This window comes from Salvelinus alpinus, chromosome 8, assembly GCF_045679555.1.
Source record: "Salvelinus alpinus chromosome 8, SLU_Salpinus.1, whole genome shotgun sequence".
Classification (NCBI taxonomy): domain Eukaryota; kingdom Metazoa; phylum Chordata; class Actinopteri; order Salmoniformes; family Salmonidae; genus Salvelinus; species Salvelinus alpinus.
In genome coordinates, this window is record NC_092093.1 from 59,904,248 (window position 1) to 59,924,767 (window position 20,520).

The following is a 20,520-nucleotide window of genomic DNA, read 5'->3' on the forward strand; positions in this document are numbered from 1 at the left end:
CCACCCCACACCATGACTGACCCACCGCCAAACCGGTCATGCTGGAGGATGTTGCAGGCAGCAGAACGTTCTCCACGGCGTCTCCAGACTCTGTCACGTCTGTCACATGTGCTCAGTGTGAACCTGCATTCATCTGTGAAGAGCACAGGGCGCCAGTGGCGAATTTGCCAATCTTGGTGTTCTCTGGCAAATGCCAAACGTCCTGCACGGTGTTGGGCTGTAAGCACAACCCCCACCTGTGGACGTCGGGCCCTCATACCACCCTCATGGAGTCTGTTTCTGACCGTTTGAGCAGACACATGCACATTTGTGGCCTGCTGGAGGTCATTTTGCAGGGCTCTGGCAGTGCTCCTCCTGCTCCTCCTTGCACAAAGGCGGAGGTAGCGGTCCTGCTGCTGGGTTGTTGCCCTCCTACGGCCTCCTCCACGTCTCCTGATGTACTGGCCTGTCTCCTGGTAGCGCCTCCATGCTCTGGACACTACGCTGACAGACACAGCAAACCTTCTTGCCACAGGTATTCCTGCTCTTTTCCCGCGATCCATCAATTACATTTGGTGTTTAATCATAGTGGTCTCTGACTTGTGATCAGACACGCTCAATTGGAACAATGTGCGCTTTTTTTCAATGCTGATTTGAATGTCATAGAGAAAACAGAGAAGTGTCAAATATTTTTTTTCTCACAAACATCCTTTCTGAATTTAAAAATAATCCTCGAAGTAAATCATCTAGTTTTTCAAAGGTATATGTAATCTGATTACAATAGTTTTGCTGGTAACGTAACGGATTACAGTTACCGTTACTCCCCAACCCTGATTGTGCGTATCCTGTATGTATGACTAAAATACCACTTCAAACTGAAATTTGATCTTGAAAGGTGAACATTTTAGAAATGGGCGGGGTTTATGACTTTGTGGCTGTGGTAACTAGGGACAACCGCCTTCTGGAAGTGACGTCAAGCTGTCATCATGTAAGATGGCGACTCATCACAGGCAGAATGCTGCTGGGCGGAGAAAAGTCCAGGTAAATCACTAATGTATCTATCTTGTCATGCAGTTGCGTGCAGAGTAAAGATTTTTCAATTTGCTTTCATACACGATACTTATCCGCGGAAATGTATCTTTTGCCTGCTCATCCATCGATGTCTTCGAACCCTCAACGTGTGGCGGGCAAGTGCCGCCGGTCACTCCTCCCTCGGCTCTGGCATTACTAGCAGAGAGCTAGCTAGTTTAGCTTGCTGCTACTCAATAAATTCTGCTGGCCGCTGAAAATTGCTCAATTCGGTTGACCGAGACCGTGTCTCGTGTTTAATGGGTTGTCAAGGGATTTGCACGTGAACGTGCGGGGTTGATATTTCAGCTAACTAGAGACATTGAAGATTTCCCCCGCGCCCACCCTCACATCACGAGCTAGCTGGTTAGCTAGAAATCACATCCCCTTTAGCTAGCTAGCAATGTGGTATGCAACCAGTTTACGAATGATGGCATGCAGTGTGTTCAATGATGTTCAACAAGTTAGTGTCCTTGTCCTCTGATGCAATATGATTTACTCTGTATCCATTCAATAATGTTAGTTTGTATGTACATTCAAAGTATTCACACCCATTGACGTTAAACTTATTTTGTTATTACAAATTGGGATGAAAATGGGTTTAGTTGTCTTCATTTTAAGGATCTACACAAAATATTATATTGTCAGTGTAAGAAAAATGGTATTAAAAAAAATATTAATGAAATATATATATATATATATATATATTACATAAGTATTCAACCCCCTGAGTCAATACATGTTAGAATCACCTTTGGCAGTGATTACAGCTGTGAGTCTTTCTGGGTAAGTCTTTAAGAGTTTTACACACCTGGATTGTACAATATTTGCCCGTTATTTTTTTTTTTTACTCTTCGAGCTCTGTCAAGTTGGTTGCTTTGTCAAGTTGATTTATGTCAAAACTGTAGCTAGGCAACTCAGGAACATTCAATGTTGTCTTGGTAAGCAACTTCAGTGTATATTTGGCTTTGTTTTAGGTTATTGTCCAGCTGAAAGGTGAATTTAACTCCCAGTGTCTGAAAACCAGACTGAACCAGGTTTTCCTCTAGGATTGTGTCTATTCATTTTCTATCCTGAAAAACTCACCAGTCCAATACATTACCAGTGTTTACAAGCCATTTATGACACTTGATTAGTTTCAGTTTTAACACGGATTAGTTTCCGTGTTAGTGAGCATTTCTCCTTTGCCAAGATAATCCATCCACATGACAGGTGTGGCAGATCAAGAAGCTGATTAAACAGCATGATCATTTCTCAGGTGCACCTTGTGCTGGAGACCATAAAAGGCCACTCTAAAATGTGCAGTTTTGTCACAACACAATGCCACAGATGTCTCAAGTTCTGAGGGAGTGTGCAATTGGCATGCTGACTGCAGGAATGTCAAACAGAGCAGTTGCCAGATAATTGAATGTTCATTTATCTACCGTAAGCCACCTCCAACATTGTTTTAGAGAGTTTGCAGTATGTCCAACTGGCCTCAACTGCAGACCATGTGTAACCACGCCAGCCCAGGACCTCCAAATCAAATTGTATTGGTCACATACACATGGTTAGCAGATGTTAATGCGAGTGTAGCGAAATGCTTGTGCTTCTCGTTCCAACAGTGCAGTAATATCTAACAATTCCCCAACAACTACCTAATACACACAAATCTAAAGGGGTGAATGAGAATATGTACATATAAGTATATGGATGAGCGATGGGTGAGCGGCATAGGCAAGGTGCAGTAGATGGTATAAAATACAGTATATACAGTTGAAGTCGGAAGTTTACATACACTTAGGTTGCAGTCAATAAAACTTGTTTTTCCACCACTCCACAAATGTCTTGTTAACAAACTATAGTTTTGGCAAGTCGGTTAGGACATCTACTTTGTGCATTACACAAATAATTTTTCCAACAATTGTTTACAGACAGATTATTTCACTTATAATTCACCGTATCACAATTCCAGTGGGTCAGAAGTTTACATACACTAAGTTGACTGTGCCTTTAAACAGCTTGGAAAATTCCAGAAAATGACGTCATGGCTTTAGAAGCTTCTGATAGGCTAATTGACATAATTTGAGTCCATTGGAGGTGTACCTGTGGATGTGTTTCAAGGCCTTCACAAGTCTGGTTCATCCTTGAGAGCAATTTCCAAACGCCTGAAGGTACCACATTCATCTGAACAAACAATAGTACGCAAGTATTAACACCATGGGACCACGCAGCCATCATAGCACTCAGGAAGGAGACGCATTCTGTCTCCTAGAGATGAACGTACTTTGTTGTGAAAAGTGCAAATCAGTCCCAGAACAACAGCAAAGGACATTGTGAAGATGCTGGAGGAAACGGGTACAAAAGTATCTATATCCACAGTGAAACGAGTCCTATATTGACATAACCTGAAAGGCCGCTTAGCAAGGAAGAAGCCACTGCTCCAAAACCGCCATTAAAAAAGCCAGACTACGGTTTGCAACTGCACATGGGGACAAAGATTGTACTTTTTGGAGAAATGTCCTCTGGTCTGATGAAACAAAAATAGAACTGTTTGGCCATAATGACCATTGTTATGTTTGGAGGAAAAAGGGGGATGCTTGCAAGCTGAAGAACACCATCCCAACCGTGAAGCACATGGGTGGCAGCATCATGTTGTGGGGGTGCTTTGCTGCAGGAGGGACTGGTGCACTTCACAAATTAGATGTTATCACGAGAAAGGAAAATGATGTGGATACATTGAAGCAACATCAGTCAGGAAGTTAAAACTTTGTCGCAAATGGGTCTTTGTCGCAATGACCCGAAGCATACTGCCAAAGTTGTGGCAAAATGGCTTAAGGACAGCAAAGTCAAGGTATTGGAGTGGCCATCACAAAGTCCTGACCTCAATCCTATAGAAAATGTGGGGGCAGAACTGAAAAAGTGTCTGCGTGCAAGGAGGCCTACAAACCTGACTCAGTTACACCAGCTCTGTCAGGAAGAATGTGCCAAAATTAACCCACTTAATGTGGGAAGGTTGTGGAAGGCTCCACGAAAACGTTTGACCCGTTAAACAATATATAGGCAATGCTACCAAATACTAATTGAGTATGTAAAGTTTTGACCCACTGGGAATGTGATGAAAGAAATAAAAGCTGAAATAAATTATCTATTATTCTAACATGTCACATTCTTAAAATAAAGGTGTGATCCTAACTGACTTAAGACGGGGAATTTTTACGAGGATTAAATGTCAGCAATTGTGAATAACTCAGTTTAAATGTATTTGGCTAAGGTGTATGTAAACTTCCGACTTCAACTGTACATGTGATATGAGTAATGTAAGATATGTAAACATTATTAAAGTGACATTATTTAAAGTGACTAGTGATCCATTTATTAAAGTGTCCAGTGATTGGGTCTCAATGTAGACAGCAGCCTCTGAGTTAGTGATGGCTATTTAACAGTCTGATGGCCTTGAGATAGAAGCTGTTTTTCTATCTCGGTCCCAGCTTTGATGCTTCTGTACTGACCTCTCCTTCTGGATGGTAGCAGTGTGAACAGGCAGTTGCTCGGGTGGTTGGTTTCCTTAATGATCTTTTTGGCCTTCCTGTGACATCAGGTGCTGTAGGTGTCATGGAGGGCAGGTAGTTTGCCCCCGGTGATACGTTGTGCAGACCGCACCACCCTCTGGATAGCCTTGCGGTTGAGGGTGGTGCAGTTGCCGTACCAGGCTGTGATCTGTAAAATTTGTCATGGTTTTGGGTGACGGGCTAAATTTCTTCAGCCTCCTGAGGTCGAAGAGGCGCTGTTGCGCCTTCTTCACAACACTGTCTGTGTGGGTGGACCATTTCAGTTTGTCTGTAATGTGTACGCTGAGGAACTTTAAGCTTTCCACCTTCTCCACTGCTGTCCCTTCGATGTGGATATGGGGGTGGTCCACATCCGGCTTCTTCACCTGCTCGATCGTCTGAGACCAGCCACTCGGACAGCTGATGAAACTGGGTATGCACAACTGAAGAATTTCTGAAACGTTCTCGGGGAAGCTTATCTGTGTGCTCGTCGTCCTCACCAGGTTCTTGACCTGACTGCAGTTCAGTGTCGTAACCTTCGATGGCCACTGTCACGCTGGAGAAATGTGCTCTTCACGGATTAATCCAGGTTTCAACTGTACCGGGCAGATTGCAAACTGCGTGTATAGCATCGTGTGAGCGAGCGGTTTGCTGATGTGAACAGAGTGCAGAGAGTGCCCCATGGTGGGGTTATGGTATGGGCAGGCATAAGCTACGAACACAATTGCATTTTATCGATGGCAATTTGAATGCACAGTGATACCGTGACGAGATCCTGAGGCCCCTTGTCTGGCCATTCATCCACCACCATCACCTCATGTTTCAGCATGATAATGCACGGCCCCATGTCACAAGGATGTATACTAGAGGTCGACCGATTTATGAGTTTTCAATACCGATACTGATTAATCGGACAATTAAAAAAATATATATATTTGTAATAATGACAATTACAACAATACTGAATGAACACTTATTTTAACTTTATATAATACATAAATAAAATCTCTTTAGTCTCAAATAAATAATGAAACATGCTCAATTTGGTTTAAATAATGCAAAAACACAGTGTTGGAGAAGAAAGTAAAAGTGCAATATGTGCCATGTAAAAAAGCTAATGTTTAAGTTCCTTGCTCAGAATATATGAAAGCTGGTTGTTCAATATTCCCAGTTAAGAAGTTTTAGGTTGTAGTTATAGGAATTATGATGCGTCGACTATTTCTCTATACCATTTGTATTTCATATACCTTTGACTATTGGATGTTCTAATAGACACTTTAGTATTGCCAGTCTAATCTCAGGAGTTGATAGGCTTGAAGTCATAAACAGAGCTGTGCTTCAAGCATTGCTAAGAGCTGCTGGCAAACGCAGGAAAGTTTGAATGAATGCTTACGAGCCTGCTGCTGCCTACCACCGCTCAGTCAGACTGCTCTATCAAATCATAGACGTAATTATAATATAGTAAACACACAGAAATACGAGCCTTTGGTCATTAATATGGTCAAATCTGTAAACTATCATTTCAAAAACAAAAAGTTTGTTCTTTCAGTGAAATACGGTACTGTTCCGTATTTTATCGAACGGGTGGCAACCCTAAGTCTAAATATTGCTGTTACATTGCACAACCTTCAATGTTATGTCATAATTATGTACAATTCTGGCAAATTAGTTCGCAACGAGCCAGGCGGCCCAAACTGTTGCATATACCCTGACTCTGCGTGGGTCAGGTAAATGTGCATATGAAGAGAACTGTGCAAGACAACAAAAAACACCAAGAGTTATGCTTAGATAATAAGGTAGAGCTAACAGAGAGATTGTGCAATGAACACAAGAGAAGTGACACAATTTCCCTAGTTAATATTGCCTTCTAACATGAATTTCTTTTAACTAAGTATGCAGGTTTTAAAAAAATATACTTCTGTGTATTGATTTTAAGAAAGGCATTGATGTTTATTGTTAGGTACATTGGTGCAACGATTGTGCATTTGTTAAATCATCACCCGTTTGGCGAAGTAGGCTGTGATTCGATGATAAATTGACAGGCACCGCATTGATTATATGCAACGCAGGACAAGCTAGTTAACCTAGTAATATCATCAACTATGTGTAGTTAACTAGTGATTATGTGAAGATAGTTTTTTTAATAAGAAGTTTAATGCTAGCTAGCAACTTACATTGGCTCCTTGCTGCACTCGCGTAACAGGTGGTCAGCCTGTCATGCAGTTTCCTCGTGGAATGCAATGTAATCTGCCATAGTCGGCATCCAAAAATGGCAATTACCGATTGTTATTAAAACTTGAAATCGGCCCTAATTAATCGGCCATGCCGATTAATCAGTCGACCTCTAATGTATCGCCAGACATGCCACCCATTGAGCATATTTGGGATGGTCTGGATCAACGTGTACGACAGCGTGTTCCAATTCCCGCCGATATCCATAGACTTCTCACAGCCATTGAAGAGGAGTGGGACAACATTCCACAGGCCACAATCATCAGCCTGATCAACTCTATGCGAAGGAGATGTGTCGCGGCCCAAACCGATCAATGAGGCTAATGGAGGTCACGCCAGATACTGACTGGTTTTCTGATCCACGTCACTACCTTTTTTAAGGTATCCGTGACCAACCGATGCATGTTTTCCCAGTCATGTGAAATCCATAGATTAGGGCCTAATGAATTTATTTAAATCGACTCATTTCCTTATATGAAATGTAACTCAGTAAAATCAATGTCAAGGATTCACCAGAAACAATACCAATCCATCTTCATTTTGTTATGTGGTTCAAATTGCACTCATATCCAATTCTCTGTGCAGGTATCCTATGTGATTAGGGATGAGGTGGAGAAGTATAACCGCAATGGGGTGAACGCCCTGCAGCTCGACCCGGCCTTGAACCGCCTCTTCACAGCTGGCCGAGACTCCATCATTAGGATATGGAGCGTCAACCAGCACAAGGTAACCTGTCCGTCACCTACACACTTAATCTGGCAGGATGCCATCCTATCTTGACCCTTTGAACCCTTTCACTCTAGGTCACACTGTGATAGTTTCCGCTAAATAACACAGCCACAAAGTCAGATTCCACAGCCATAAAGTCAAAATTTGTTGATTGCTTGCATCCTATCACTTTTTCTCCCCCAGCTGTATTGGAGGAGAGACTCCAAGGTCCTGCCCCTCTGACTTTCTTCTCCAATATGGGGGAGATGTGAGGTGTCAAGTAAAGAAAAATTGAGAAAGAGCTGATATGTCAGATGTATAGATGTACAGACCAATATCCATGGTCAATGTTCGAATGAAAAGCGCCAAGCTTTTTGTTGTGCTGTTATTGTAATTGATTGTCATAGAATACTTGCATAAACCCACTGATATTGCAGCATAAGTCTTATTTATTGCAGCAGGACCCGTACATTGCATCGATGGAACACCACACGGACTGGGTCAATGACATCGTCCTCTGTTGCAATGGGAAGACATGTGAGTCAGTGTGACTTGTTAAGCCAGAGTTTTAAGTTCTCTGAGAACAGAGCCCTACCCGTCAGAATGGATAGCCTATATTTTTTATTATTAAAGAATGATCACTGAAACACAACTACATTTTAGGACATATCCATCACATGCAAATTGGCAAAACCGTTTTATGGATATTTGCTTGTACAGTGCCTACAGAATGGATTCACACCCCTTGACTTTCCACATTTCCTTTGTTACAAAGTGGGATTTAAATGGATCTAATTGTCATTTTTTGTTAACGATCTACACAAAATACTCTGTCAAAGTAGAAGAAGAAAATCTATAATATATTTTTGATTAAAAGTATTCAACCTCCTGAGTCAATACATGTTAGAATCACCTTTGGTAGCGATTACAGCTGTCTTTCTGGGTAAGTCTCTTAAGAGCATTGCAAATGTTGCTATGAATTTAACTCTTCAAGCTCTCTCAAGTTGGTTGTGGATCATTGCTAGTCAGCCATTTTCAAGTTTTGCCGTAGATGTTCAAGCCAATTTTACGTAAACTGTAACTAGGCCACTCAGGAACATTCAATGTTGTCTTGGTAAGCAGCTCTAGTGTATATTTAGCCTTGAGTTTTAGGTTATTGTCCTGCTAAACGGTGGATTTGTCTCCCAGTGTCTGTTGGAAAGCAGACTGAACCAGGTTTTCCTCTAGGACTTTGCCTATGCAAAGTCCTTATCCTAAGAAACTCCCTAGTCCTTGCCGATGACAAGTATACCCATAACATGAACAAAATATAAACGCAACATGTGTTGGTCCCATGTTTCATGAAGTAAAATAAAAGATCCCCCAAATTTTCCATCAGCACAAAAAGCTTATTTCTCTAAAAATGTTGTGCACAAATTTGTTAACATCCCTGCCAAGAAAATCCATCCAGGTGTGGCATATCAAGAAGCTGATTAAACTTCATACTCATTGCACAGGTGGTGCACCTTGTGCTGGGGGCAATAAAAGGCAACTCTAAAATGTTTTGTCACACAACACAATGCCACAGATGTCTCAAGTTTTGAGGGAGCTTGCAATTGGCATGCTGACTGCAGAAATGTCCACCAGAGCTGTTGCCAGATAATTTAATGTTTATCTACCATAAGCCGCCTCCAACATCGTTTTAGAGAATTTGGCAATATGTCCAACCAGCCTCACAAACGCAGACCATGTGTAACCACGCCAGCCCAGGACCTCCACATCTAACTTCTTCACCTGTGGGATTGTCTGAGACCAGCCACCCGGGCAGCTGATTTAACTGAGGAGTATTTCTGTCTGAAATAAAGCCCTTTTTGTGAGGATAAACTCATTCTGATTGGCTCGGTCTGGCTCCCCAGTGGTTGGCCTTGCACCATCCAAAGTGTCATTTATAACTTCACCACGATCAAAGGGATATTCAATGTCTGCTTTTTTTTTATACCCATCTACCAATAGGTGCCCTTTGCGAGGCATTGGAAAACCTCACTGGTGTGTGTAGTTGAATCTGTGTTTGAAATTCACTGCTTGACTGAGGGTCCCACATAATTATGTGTGGGGTACAGCGATGTGGTAGTCATTCAAAAATCCTAAAGTTATTTAGGCTTGCCAAAATAGAGGTTGAATACTTATTGACTCAAGACATTCCAACTTGTATTTTTATTTAATTTCTGAGAACATAATTCCACTTTGAGATTATGGGGTATTGTGTGTAGATCAGTGACACAAAATCTAAATTTCATCCATTTCAAATTCAGGTTGTAACACAACAAAATGTGAAAGCCAGGTGGTGTGAATACTTTCTGAAGGCCCTGTATATATTTTGAATGTTTTTGCAGTCTGGTACAGTTAAGCCTGCAAGCCATTTTTATAAATAAATTGTCATCTTGTCGCTTTTTATTATATTACCTTTTCCTATTGTTCCTGTGTCTGAATAATCTCACTCTGTATTCCAGTGATATCTGCTTCCTCAGACACCACAGTGAAAGTCTGGAATGCACATAAGGGATTCTGCATGTCCACATTGCGAACACACAAGGTAAGCAATACAATACTGTATACTGATAGCTCCAAAATACCACACCTCTTATCCCATTTCAAGTGTCATCACAAAGGCCTGAATGCTATCTTGAGATAAGTACCCATAACTTCAGTGTTCACACATCTTCGTTTGAGATCAATGCATATTTAAAGCGAAAGTTACGATGCAACTTTATTTCTCTACAGCTGCATTAGATTTAGCATGCACATTTCAAGATATGTGCTTTAGCCTAATTGGAACCAAAATCTAATTTTAAAAGCACTGAGACTTGGAATCAAAACGCTATGGTTTTGTCTGTACAGGACTATGTCAAAGCCTTAGCCTATGCCAAGGACAAGGAGTTGGTGGCCTCAGCTGGGCTGGACAGACAGATCTTCCTATGGGACGTCAACACACTAACAGCACTGACTGCCTCCAATAACACCGTCACCAGTGAGTATGCTCTCATCTGGATCATGTTCATTCAGCACCAAACTGAAAAAAAGGACTAACCGGGGGAGGGATTACCTGGGCTCCAATAAGAAATGCTAATTTTATTTTCCTCTTGCAAAATGTTTTCAAATGTTTTCTATTGCATGCCTTAATGAACATATCTCAGCTACCATGTCATAGGCACACCCTGGACTGAGTATTTTAAATGTTCACTGGACTACTTGGAATATACTGTACAGATATAGATAGATGTACTGTATATCTGGAGGAATCGCTCGTTGAAGACGATATCTGTGTTCGAATGCTCATACTAACCTCACTAACCTACTATTTGTGACGTAAATTGAGTATGTAGTAGGCTTATTGGTCATAATATGGATATAGTTAGTATGTAGTAGGCTTATTGGTCATAATATGGATATAGTGAGTATGTAGTAGGCTTATTGGTCATAATATGGATATAGTTAGTATGTAGTAGGCTTATTGGTCATAATATGGATATAGTTAGTATGTAGTAGGCTTATTGGTCATAATATGGATATAGTTAGTATGTAGTAGGCTTATTGGTCATAATATGGATATAGTTAGTATGCAGTAGGCTTATTGGTCATAATATGGATATAGTTAGTATGCAGTAGGCTTATTGGTCATAATATGGATATAGTTAGTATGCAGTAGACTTATTGGTCATAATATGGATATAGTTAGTATGCAGTAGGCTTATTGGTCATAATATGGATATAGTTAGTATGCAGTAGGCTTATTGGTCATAATATGGATATAGTTAGTATGTAGTAGGCTTATTGGTCATAATATGGATATAGTTAGTATGTAGTAGGCTTATTGGTCATAATATGGATATAGTTAGTATGCAGTAGGCTTATTGGTCATAATATGGATATAGTTAGTATGTAGTAGGCTTATTGGTCATAATATGGATATAGTTAGTATGTAGTAGGCTTATTGGTCATAATATGGATATAGTTAGTATGTAGTAGGCTTATTGGTCATAATATGGATATAGTTAGTATGTAGGTGGCTTATTGGTCATAATATGGATATAGTTAGTATGTAGTAGGCTTATTGGTCATAATATGGATATAGTTAGTATGTAGTAGGCTTATTGGTCATAATATGGATATAGTTAGTATGTAGTAGGCTTATTGGTCATAATATGGATATAGTTAGTATGTAGTAGGCTTATTGGTCATAATATGGATATAGTTAGTATGTAGTAGGCTTATTGGTCATAATATGGATATAGTTAGTATGTAGTAGGCTTATTGGTCATAATATGGATATAGTTAGTATGTAGTAGGCTTATTGGTCATAATATGGATATAGTTAGTATGCCAAAAGTTTCCAGATGTCGTACTAAATTCAGCGAAATACGAAGTATACAAGCAGTAGACACACTTTCCGTGCATCATGCAGTTCTTCAGCGAAATACGAAGTATACAAGCAGTAGACACACTTTCTGTGCATCATGCAGTTCTTCAGAAATGGGCGGGTCTTCACAACATTTTCAGATTTGAAGATGCAGCCGAAGTCCGACGAGAGCGGATACAAATGAATTGCTTTAACTAATTATAACAAATGTTAAGAAAATGTTGAGCAATGTAATAAAGTACTGCCTTTTCAAATAACTTACGTTACACCTTAAGTTGGCTGACAATTTGTTAGCCACACTAGCCTTACAAACAGCATATCATTACAGCAGTTGCTTGTATGTACCGTTATGTTAGCTAGCTACCTAAAGGTAGTTGGCTACTAATACATCAAACTTGCCAGTATATTAACTATATACTATCTAACTACCCAACGTTTATTGACTTGATTATTCACGTCATTCTTAGCTAAGTGGTATAGTCGTTGTGTGTTCTCAATGGACATTGTTAATGAAGTTGTAAGATGTCTAGCTACTATATACGCATTAAGTATACAGTATGTTAGTATGGGTATTCGAACACAGCTAATGTCCTCAAGTACACATCGATTTGAATGATGGGTATCTTTACCGGTCTTTAAGTGCCACTGACTAACCAGAAGTCTGTTGAGTCAGACCTGAGTGTTGTAACTATGCTGTTGTTATCTTCTCCCAGCCTCCTCACTGAGTGGGAACAAAGACTCCATCTACAGTCTGGCTATGAATCAGATGGGCACCGTCATTGTGTCAGGGTCCACTGAAAAGGTGGGTTCTTAAATCACATTTCTATTGATATATTCTTAATGTTTCCAGTGGTGTGATGACATTTGGTATAATACTTCCAACTAACTGAAGCTGATTTATTTTACTGCCATTTTCTAAAGTGAGATGTGTTTAAAGGTTCAAAGCAGCCATTTTATCTCAATATCAAATAATTTATCGGTAACAATTAAGTACCTTACTGTGATTGTTCAATTAAAATGGTCAAAATTAAACAAAAATAGGTTCTTAGCAAAGAGCAATTTCTGGGAGTGGTCTGAGTGGGGAGGGGAAAACTAGCTGTTATTGGCCGAGAGGTTTGGAATTCTCTTTCTCATTGGTCTATTAACTAAATTACTGCCAGTTTTTGTTGGTGGCACACACCATGAACGAGTGTCACCAACAAAAACCTTAACATATGTTTTTTAATTTTTTGGTTTGGCAATTCGAAATTAACTATGTTTTTTTCCCATATACCTCATAAAGAGTGAATGTGTCCTTTTAAAGGTACTGAGAGTTTGGGATCCTCGAACCTGTGCCAAACTGATGAAGTTGAAAGGCCACACAGACAACGTCAAATCATTACTGCTAAACAGGGATGGCACTCAGGTAAGGATGGCCCTTAAAAATCTAATCTTGTCGCTCACCTTTAAAAATGTCAGCCACTGGTACTCTTTTGTGGAAGCCTTATTTTTCATATAGGAACAAAGGACTACATTTGAAAAAAAATACAATTTGGAGGATTTCTGGAATCAGCAGGGAATAAACTGCGAGGGAAGCCTCCAACCTGAAATTTTCAACTGGGATTTCGCCTTCCTAATGTTACAGCTCTCTTTTCCCGCCCAGTGTCTCTCGGGCAGCTCAGACGGGACCATCCGGTTGTGGTCGCTGGGGCAGCAGCGGTGCATCGCCACCTACCGGGTGCACGATGAGGGCGTATGGGCCCTACAGGTCAACGAGGCCTTCACGCATGTCTACTCTGGTGGCCGCGACCGCAAGATCTACTGCACCGACTTGAGGAACCCAGAGCTCCGTATGCTCGTCTGTGAGGAGAAGGCCCCCGTCCTCAAGGTGAGAGGGGTGTGGTTACTGGGATACTCTGAGCAGAGGACATGCTGGGAAATGCAGTTGTAGATATTAGGCCTGGATGTTTATTGGACTGAAGTATTTTGAGCCATATACAGTCCAGTCATAATGATACAATGTTTTTTCTTGTCTCAGCCTTAAAGGCCCAGTGCAGTCAAAAATGTGTATTTTCCTGTGTTTTATATATATTTACACACTATGAGGTTGGAATAATACTGTGCAATTGTGAAAGTGATGATAATGCCCTTTTAGTGTAAGAGATGTTTGAAAATACCACCTGAAATTTCTGCCTGTTTTGGTGGGATGGAGTTTTGGCCTGCCTGGTGACATCACCAAAATTCTTGCTTAAGAAATTGCTCTTTGCTAAGAAGCTATTTTTATTTATTTTTTACAGTTTTCATTTAAAACAAACATAGTAAGGTACTAAATTGTTACCAAGAAATGATTTGAAATTGAGCTAAAACCGGCTGCATTGGACCTTTAAGTGAAGGCTGCTCTGTGTCTCCCTGGTTCAGATGGAGCTGGACCGCTCAGCTGACCCCCCCACGGCCCTCTGGGTCTCCACCACCAAGTCCACCGTCAACAAATGGGTAAGTATCATAGCTGGAGTGGAACAACAGGGGTTTTATATGAGTAATTGATATGTTAATATTACATGGAAGTAGAATTATACTGGATATAACACAGTAGAAACAAAGAATTCCATATAGCCTATGTGTCTCTTCTAAGAGAACCTTGTGTCTGTATACTTTTAATGCAATGTTCACTCCCTGATTTATGTTTCCTGTCATGATTCATTGCAGTCTCTGAAGGGCATTCACAATTTCCGAGCATCTGGAGATTACGACAACGACTGCACTACTCCCCTGACGCCTCTCTGCACACAGCCCGAGCAGGTTGTTAAAGGTAAACATTTAACTTCGTAAGTCTCTCAGTCTTTGTATTGCAAATTCTGGTATTTAGAATATGATAGATATTGTACACTGAGTGTACAAAACATTATGAACACATGCTCTTTCCATGACAGACTGACCCGGTGAATCCAGGTGAAAGCTGTGATCCCTAATTGACTTGTTTAATCCACTTCAGTCAGTGTAGGGGAGGAGACAGGTTAAAGAAGGACTTTTAAGCCTTGAAGCAATTGAGACATAGATTGTCTATGTCTGCCATTCAGAGGGTGAATGGGCAAGACAAAATATTTCATTTTTGTAGCAAGAACTGCAACGCTGCTGGGTTTTTCACGCTCAACCGTTTCCCGTGTGTATCAAGAATGGTCCACAACCCAAAGGACATCATCCAACTTGACACAACTGTGGGAAGCATTGGGGTCAACATGGGCCAGCATCCCTGTGGAATGCATTTGACACCTTGTAGAGTCCATGCCCCGACGAATTGAGGCTATTCTGAGGGCAAACGGGGGGGTGCAATTCAATATTAGGAAGGTGTTCTTAATGTTTTGTACACTGTACGTTCTAGGCATAAATGGGTGTTGTGTGTATTTCTGTCCACTAGGCGGAGCCAGCATTATTCAATGCCACATTCTGAACGACAAGAGACATATACTAACCAAAGATACCAACAACAACGTTGCATACTGGGATATTTTAAAGGTGCGTGCCCATTGCCTTCTGTGTTTTACATTTGGGTCTCTCTGCCATCTTTCGTCTCTCTGCCATCTTTCATCTCTCTGCCATCTCTCCATCGTTTGCCATATCGTTTGATTGAATACCTCTTGTCCTCATTCAGGCGTGTAAAGGGGAAGACCTGGGAAAGATGGAGTTTGACGAAGAGATTAAAAAGAGGTTTAAAATGGTGTATGTGCCAAACTGGTTCTCTGTGGATCTTAAGACTGGGGTAAGATGATCCTGTTTCTTTTTTTTTTACATTGTAAAGCTTTGGACAGTAATATCAATAGGTAGGACAGTGATTTGCCTTCATTTTAATGCACAAATTCCGTTGAGTAGATGTTGACCATCACGCTGGATGAGAGTGACTGCTTTGCTGCGTGGGTGTCGGCCAAGGATGCAGGCTTCTCCAGTCCTGATGGGGCTGATCCCAAATGTGAGCGCTTTTTAAAATAAAATGTACTGCCTTGCAAGATCAAGTGGACTTTTTACCCACACAAAGTGAATATGGTCCCATATGTGCAGTACCGTCCGTATAGAGTGGTCTTCTCTTCTAGTGAACCTGGGTGGACTGCTGCTGCAGGCCTTACTGGAGTATTGGCCCCGGACACACGTCAACCCTATGGATGAAGAAACCGAGATGAACCATGGTGCGCTGTTACACACACACACACACACACACACACACGCACTTGCAAAAAAGGCATTTCACTGTACTTGTGCACCTGACATTAACACTTGAAAAACACACTTACACATACTACTGTAATAATATGTATATAATAATAATATAAAGTATAATACAGGCAGCCTTTGATATTCTTCTGACATTATTGAGTTGAATTAAATCTCAGTGATAGTGTATGTTCTGATGGTGTGTGTGTGTGTGTGTGTGTGTGTGTGTGTCCAGTGAACGGGGAGCATGAGAGCAGGATACAGAAAGGTAACGGCTACTTCCATGTTCCCCCTCACACGCCAGTCATCTTTGGAGAGGCAGGGGGAAGGACCTTGTTCAGGTAAAATACACAGCATTAGAGTACATGAAATATGAACATTTTCCATCCATGCTGCTGAAGTCTGTGCTAAACCGCCCTGTCATAGTCAGACATGGTTGGAAATAGTACTGGTTTTCGTTGAAATACTGTACCTAAGCGGCGCTCAATCAAGCTTTTTCCGGTGTAATGGAATAGTCCCAGAAGTGCAAACCCCACCCACCCGGCCCTCTCTTTCTCCAGGTTGTTGTGTCGAGACTCAGGTGGTGAAACTGAGTCCATGTTGCTCAACGAGACCGTGCCACAGTGGGTCATCGACATCACCGTGGATGTGAGCTCTCGACTTATTATTAATGATAAATATAATACATGTACAGTCCCAGTCAAAAGTTTGGACACACCTACTCATTCAAGGGTTTTTCTTTATTTTTACTATTTTCTACATTGTACAATAATAGTGAAGACCTCAAAACTATGAAATAACACATACGGAATTATGTAGTAACCAAAAAAGTGTTAAACAAATCAAAATATATTTGAAATTCTTCAAAGTAGCCACCCATTGCCTTGATGACAGCTTTGCACACACCTCCGTGACTGGTACTGTATATATATCTTCTAACATTACAGTATTATAGCTAATTGTGTAGTGTTGATACAATATGGTTCTCATGTATGATTCTTCCCTGTGATTTAGAAAAATATGCCCAAATTCAACAAAATCCCATTCTACCTCCAGCCTCATTCTTCCTCTGGTGCAAAAACCTTAAAGAAGTAAGTACAACATTTTAAACCGACAATCTGTTTTTCTGTTCCTATTATTGTTCTTTGTTCATCCTTCCCTGCAAAACACATTTTCCTAATGGTATCATTTCACTTGAACTATTTATCTCACCTATCAATGTTCTAAGCTTGCAGTTATGTTCCAACGTTGTGGTTCTTCCGTAGGGACCGTCTGTCGGCCAGCGACATGCTCCAGGTGAGGAAGGTGATGGAGCACGTATACGAGAAGATCATCAACCTGGACAACGAGTCTCAGACGGGGGCCTCGGGGAACAACGACAAGCCCAGCGAGCAGCAGAAGGAGGAGGAGGACGTGGCCGTGCTGGCCGAGGAGAAGATTGAGCTGCTCTGTCAGGATCAGGTACTGTATAGCTTACTGTACAAAAACCCTACCTCTTCAAAGAGTATCTTAAACAATCCCTCCCTTTTCTAGCTCTCACTTTGCTGATAGCTACTTTGTTGAGGGAAAGTGTACTTACTATGCCTGTGATATGTAGTTGTCCCACCTAGCTATTTTCAGATGAATACACTTACTGTAAGTCCACTCTGGATAAGAGCGTCTGCTAAATGACTGAAATGTATTAATATATGTTCCCACTTTTCGTTGTCTGTAGGTATTGGATCCCAACATGGACCTGCGGACGGTCAAGCATTTTATCTGGAAGAGCGGCGGAGACCTAACCCTTCACTATCGGCAGAAGTCCACGTGAGGTCACCGGTGTCATCTTGTGCTATCCTGACCACCACCTCCTTCCTCTGGCACCAAACATGGACTGTTCAAACTCATCCAACCAGATCCATGTGTTAGTAACACAAACCTGTGCTCAACGACTCCTTGTTAGAGCCTATAACCTCTCAGAAAGCATTTGTTTGGTCCGTAGCCAGAGTGTCACACAATAATCACTGTTCTTCAATCAGCCAGAACACACAAGGAGAAAGGAGGGTAACTATTGTTACTGTGTACAGTGAATGGACTGAAGACATTTCCAGGGCATTTTAAGGTTCTTTGTCATTTAGGTTTTATTTTATGACGTTTCCTTGCCTCCTTTTAATTTTTTTCTCCCTTTTTTGTAAGTAAGATTTTTATTGACATGCCCATCTTCCGAGAGAGAAGGCGTGACAACCAGCTTGAGAAAGTCACTATGCTTGGGGGTTCACTTTGTGACATGAGTATGTTTTAGTTTTTGTTGGGGTCTCCACCCCATACATTCCTAGAACATGCTTGTTTCCGACCACCCATCACCACCCTTCATCCTCGTCCATGGTTAGGAAAGGGTTTATTGAGGAACATTTTCTGGATAGTCAGGCGACCATTCAAACCAATCAAAGACATGACGATGTTTATTGTATGGCTTGTGTGATATTCCTCCGTTACCTCAGTTTGGCAACTGACTGATGTATTGAAAGCTGCTGTGCGAAGCTTCTCTCACCAAATGGACACATACAAGTACACATTCCCCATACTATCTCTTTAGCGAACACTGTTATTAAATTACTGAAACTATCTTTCTTTTTGTAAATAGACTGTCATATTTTATAGGCAACTTGGCACAAGTTGTACTTCTGATCATCAGGAACATTATATTTCCTTTTTTTTAGCAAAACCTATATTATTTTCAAAAGGGTGCTTTCTCATGTAAATAAATAAATCATTAAAATCACAAATGTCAAGAAGCAACAGGTATGTACAATTTAAAGGACCCACTGAATCAGGATGTTTATAGGCTACTGTACTGTATTTGAGAGCAAAGCTAAATGGTTGTCATTGGCATTACCCATGACAGTCTGCTGCTAAATCGGCCTATATCCATTATACACTGACAAAGGTTATGGGGGGATATTCGTGAGGAAAGTGGAGGGATTCCCAAAACGTTTATTTTTATGCCAACGAAATGAAGACTGCTCTCAAACTCCAACAATGTGAATTTCACAGTGTTATAGCAAATGTATTATAATAAAGAATTTATTTGGTTTTAATCCTAAAGAAACTTTGGTTGTTGAATAATCTCTACATTAAAAAAAGCTACTAAAGAATTATATGCCTCTGTATCCACAATCGCTTATCGAAGTGCTGATTGTAATTTAATATATGTTGTGGGTGCATAAGCGCTTAATAAATTAGGCAACATGACAATGAGAATAACATGCTTTTGAATTTCAGAGGAAGATGAATTGCATTGATCAGAGACTTAAGATCAGAAATCACATTGCCGAATTCCAGTACACAAAAGGCTACCACTTGCAATGTTGAATATGATATTTGTCATGGAATACAAATGCTGCTGGAAGCAGGAGTGCAGTTGTCATGGTCTGAGCTCTGTCAACTGTGGGTCTGTACATCTGCAAGTATGTGTAAATGCTCAACTATACAGTATGTGTATATATAAGACATTTCTTGCAATTGTATAGTCATCCCTGAAGCTCTCTTGATCTATATCTCCAGATTGTTTCCAGGGAGCCCATCAGGGGGGATCAACTAGAATCAGCCGTGGGACGATTTATTTCTTGAAGGGATGTTCAGGGGACCTGAACATAATTACAAATAATTTGTAGACTGCAAATTGACAGCAAGAAGCTGTCAAGCAAACAGATATAATATTTGAAATTGGGGCCACGGCAGCCAATTGGGTAACCCTGCATGGTTAGATCTGACCACCAATTATTTATATATACACTAGATGACAAACGGGGAGCTGTTTTGAAGCCAACGTGGCTCCATCTTGGCACTCCCCCATCAATGTAGAAAATATTTTGGAAGCTATAGAAATGCATTTTTTAACATCTACATTTGTTTTTGCCATGTTTATTCTATTACAGATAACTTAATAGGCTTGGGCGGTATACTGTATACCAGGGGTATTTGGAAAAAGCCACAGGAAAGTTTTTCTATACTATAAATACCATCAAAACTATTAATTTTGAAGTTTTTCAATAAATGTGAATATTTTGAGACATGTTTAGTTATTACCTGCAATCAACTTGTGCAAAACCTTAGAAGATTGCGTTCATTTCATCTGTCAAATTATTTTAAATTATTACGTTTACCGTAGTTCCCCAGAACAGTTGAGCCAGTCACGTGTTTGTTTGTAAATAGCACAATAAGAGAACGCATGCTGGTGAGGCCATAGCGTTCTATCAGTGAGTCTGTTGTGTGGCGCACGAGTTGATGAAGTTACACTTGTATGCAATTCACTAATAAATGTTTGCCATCAGATATCTCATAATTGCTTTCTTCCAGAAGTCAAAGAGCTCTGGATGAGGTATCTGTACAGCTGTCTTTTGTTTTTATTGTGCTTCCTACTAGCGTTTAGATTTTTTGTCTCCG

At 40.7% G+C, this 20,520-nt stretch overlaps 1 protein-coding gene across 4 annotated transcripts; it reads left to right on the forward strand.

Annotated features, from left to right (window-relative positions):
• Positions 1–932: 932 nt before the first annotated feature.
• LOC139583374 (WD repeat-containing protein 48-like) lies at positions 933–19,229 on the forward strand. 4 transcript variants are annotated; one of them, XM_071414379.1, is made up of 19 exons: positions 933–1,020; positions 7,395–7,535; positions 7,976–8,054; positions 10,007–10,089; positions 10,395–10,524; positions 12,627–12,715; positions 13,196–13,318; positions 13,556–13,780; positions 14,311–14,385; positions 14,599–14,701; positions 15,308–15,405; positions 15,542–15,649; positions 15,760–15,856; positions 15,978–16,070; positions 16,331–16,436; positions 16,656–16,743; positions 17,110–17,186; positions 17,361–17,556; positions 17,810–19,229. In XM_071414379.1, exons 1-19 carry the CDS (start codon positions 973–975, stop codon positions 17,903–17,905), a joined length of 2,055 nt encoding a protein of 684 aa, XP_071270480.1. In that variant the 5' UTR covers positions 933–972; the 3' UTR covers positions 17,906–19,229. The 4 variants fall into 4 exon arrangements, with proteins under 4 accessions (XP_071270480.1, XP_071270482.1, XP_071270481.1 ...); XM_071414381.1 differs by having other exon boundaries at positions 13,217–13,318; XM_071414380.1 differs by having other exon boundaries at positions 7,979–8,054.
• Positions 19,230–20,520: the final 1,291 nt, after the last annotated feature.